This window comes from Sinocyclocheilus rhinocerous, unplaced genomic scaffold (assembly GCF_001515625.1).
Source record: "Sinocyclocheilus rhinocerous isolate Xijiao unplaced genomic scaffold, SAMN03320098_v1.1 scaffold393, whole genome shotgun sequence".
Lineage (NCBI taxonomy): Eukaryota > Metazoa > Chordata > Actinopteri > Cypriniformes > Cyprinidae > Sinocyclocheilus > Sinocyclocheilus rhinocerous.
Genome location: NW_015654520.1, coordinates 92,153 through 95,352, shown reverse-complemented (window position 1 = coordinate 95,352; position 3,200 = coordinate 92,153). Strand labels below are relative to the sequence as shown.

The window sequence follows — 3,200 nt, the reverse complement described above, 5'->3', positions numbered from 1 at the left end:
TCAATACGCCTTAATTGTAACTTATTAGGTTATATTTTTGTTTACACATGGTTCAAATATGTTTTTTGTATTGTATATTATGTATAAAAGACTAAGAACAAGTTATTTTAAGTTAAAATAATTTTATGCTAGAATAAGTTGGGTATCTTTACTACATGTAATTAGATAGAAAAGCATCAGCTTGATAACTGGCTTTAAACCTCTATAGTTTAAAACATGCATTTACTCCAATTAAAACAATTCCGTTTTACTAAATGTACATTTTCTGTGGTACTAATCTAAAACCTGTTTCTCTATAGGCTCCTGTTGCCAGCTTTAAGAGGCTCACAGTTTCACCGTAATCACACTGCGCGGTTTTCCCGGCAGCTCAAGGTTTGTGCGGAGCGCCATGGTCACCCACAGCAAGTTTGACAACGCAATGAGCAGCAGCCTGTTTGACGCAAACATGCGGCTGCCGTCTCACCGTTACAAAACCTTCAGCTCAAAGCTACAGTACCAGATGGTGCAGCACGCCATCAGGATGCTCCAGGAAAGCGGCTTCTACTGGGGCTCCATCAGCGGCAAAGAGGCCAATCACTTGTTGAACTCGGAGCCCAGCGGGACCTTTCTGGTCCGAGACAGCTCGGACAACCGGCACTTCTTCACGCTCAGCGTCAAGACCGAGTCGGGCACCAAGAACCTGCGGGTGCAGTGCGACAACAAGTCCTTTTCCCTTGTGTTCAGATGAGCAGGAAAATAGTTCTATCCTACACAATTACTCGCTAACAAAGGTTATTCGTCCAATTCAATGCATATTGTACGCATTATTATTTTTTTGTTAAATAAACAAAATCACTGGTAAATAAAAAAACACCTTAGTATCGATATTTTTTGTTTGAATATCGATACTTTCGATACTCGCATCAGTATCGATATATCGATACTTTGGATCGATACGCCCATCCCTAGTATAATTATCATTACTGACAGGAAAGTCTGATCAATAGTGTAAGGGCTGACGAGTCGAATTTTATTCAGTATAGTCATGTTTCTGGGCACAAACTACCATAAGCTTGGTATAAACTATATCAGCTAAACAGACGACGGTGTGAAAAGTGGTTTAAGACGCGTATTATGACGCCAATTTGTTCCTGAAGAAGCGCTCGAGATTCGTAATATAGAACGGTTGCTAGGCGATGCAATCTGTTCATCAACAACAGGAAGGTGTTGTGTTAGGGAATACGTTTACTGTAAGGCGGCAGATCTGGAAGAGCACAGAGGGGGAGGGGAAGAGCATTTGTAGTACCAGGAATAGTATTACTGACAACCTACCCTTACTGGAACCCTAGTGAAGGCGGAGCTAAACTAGAACATGACTGGGATGCCACTACAAATAACAGAGAACTTCAGCACGGAGTGAAGGAACACTAACTTCTCTGAACAAGACACGAGTTCGCGCAGCCAGCCAGAGTAGAGACTTACTACTTTGGATTTTTACAAAAAGTACTCATCTGCCAAAAGAGACTCAAAGGTAAGAGAGACTTTCAGAATCTTCTTTGAAGCTTTTGATAATTGAATTACAATTCAAGTACTTAGCCGTCTCACCGTTACAAAACCTTCAGCTCAAAGCTACAGTACCAGATGGTGCAGCACGCCATCAGGATGCTCCAGGAAAGCGGCTTCTACTGGGGCTCCATCAGCGGCAAAGAGGCCAATCACTTGTTGAACTCGGAGCCCAGCGGGACCTTTCTGGTCCGAGACAGCTCGGACAACCGGCACTTCTTCACGCTCAGCGTCAAGACCGAGTCGGGCACCAAGAACCTGCGGGTGCAGTGCGACAACAAATCCTTTTTCCTTCAGACGGACTCCAAGAGCATGCAGTCCGTGCCCCGCTTCGACTGCGTGCTGAAGCTCGTCCATCACTACATGCCCTCTTCTAGAAGCCCTCTGGCCATCGGAAACTCTCGGAATGCTTACTACATCTACACAGGGGGCGAGAAAATCCCCCTGGAGCTGTTGAGACCCCTTCCTTGCACAATGTCCTCCCTACAGCATCTCTGCAGGAAGACTGTCAATGGACATATAGACGTCTCCAGCAAAAGAGAGCAGCTGCCTCAACAGCTGAAAGACTTCTTACAAGAGTACGACGCTCCTATTTAAAGAGCTCTGGCTATTGAAGAAACGAGAAGCAGTGAGGGAGCTAAAGCTACTAGCTTGACTGGCCTTAAAGGTCACATGCTTTTTGGAAGCTTGTTGGACTAAGAAGTATTGAGCTGTTCATGAGTACATGGAGTTAGCCAGTCAACCGTGTGTGGTCATGAGTACTATCACTGATGCATTCTTATGTGACTGATCTTGAAGCACCGTTCTTGCCGTAACAGTCTCAATGAATGGACGGTTTGTACCGTTTTCTGTACCAGTGCCAGTATCGTAACCCACTCTGTGGGCACCAATCACTGCCTCCGCACTGCCCCGAATCTGTGAGCTCCGCCAAGCAAGGAGGCAGCAAGCCATTTAGCAGAAATCAACCGCCGCCTTCTTCCAAGTAAATATTTGTGCCTTTCATGGGAAAAAGGAAGAAGTGAGTTACAGCATAGCGAAATGCCTTCTGGAGTCAAACCGGTTCAGATAAAACATGCCAGGACTGAACACAGATTAAGATGGACACATGTCGACATTCTGCTTGTACTTGAAAAAGCGACACATTGGAACGAAATGTCTGTGTTTTTTAGATTTGTTAGGTGGTTTGTGCAGTTTAAACCAGACTGCTTGTTATTGAATGTATTAACATACATGCGTGTTTTGTGTCTACGGATCACCCATGTTTCACCTTGTCACACATGACACTGTTTACATACTGTATATGAAGATACATTTAGATTGGTTATCTTTTGTGAAGACATCTCAGCCATGTTTTGATGTTACATATTTATATTTATAAAAAAGACATTTCAATAATTTATTAAAGAGCACTATTTTTGTAAAAATGAACTCCATGTCTTGGGTTTTTCATTTCTCACAAGTGTTTTACCTCAAATTCACACCGAAAATGTCTGAAATAGTTCAAAATGTATATGAATCAGAGTCGCCGGTGCCTATGATTCAGATTCCCGGAGCGCCTCGCCTGGAAGGGTTAAAGTTGATTCAGAGACATTCACTTTAGTGGAGCGGGAATGATCCTCCCCACGCGCTCTCTGACAAGGCTCTTCCAGTAAGATGTG

The 3,200-nt window shown here is 43.7% G+C and overlaps 1 protein-coding gene across 1 annotated transcript; it reads left to right on the top strand.

Moving 5' to 3' along the window:
* The first annotated feature begins 297 nt into the window (after positions 1–297).
* LOC107717486 (suppressor of cytokine signaling 3-like) lies at positions 298–2,765 on the top strand. The gene is made up of 2 exons (XM_016524247.1): positions 298–502; positions 1,624–2,765. The coding sequence occupies exons 1-2, from the start codon at positions 389–391 to the stop codon at positions 2,137–2,139; spliced, it is 630 nt and encodes a 209-aa protein (XP_016379733.1). The 5' UTR covers positions 298–388; the 3' UTR covers positions 2,140–2,765.
* Positions 2,766–3,200: the final 435 nt, after the last annotated feature.

Coding starts and splice junctions, on each gene's coding strand:
- LOC107717486 (XM_016524247.1), top strand. CDS start 389: ATGGTCACCCACAGCAAGTTTGACAACGCAATGAGCAGCAGCCTGTTT. Junction 503..1,623: donor CAAAGCTACAGTACCAGATG/GTGCAGCACGCC, acceptor CAGTACCAGATG/GTGCAGCACGCCATCAGGAT.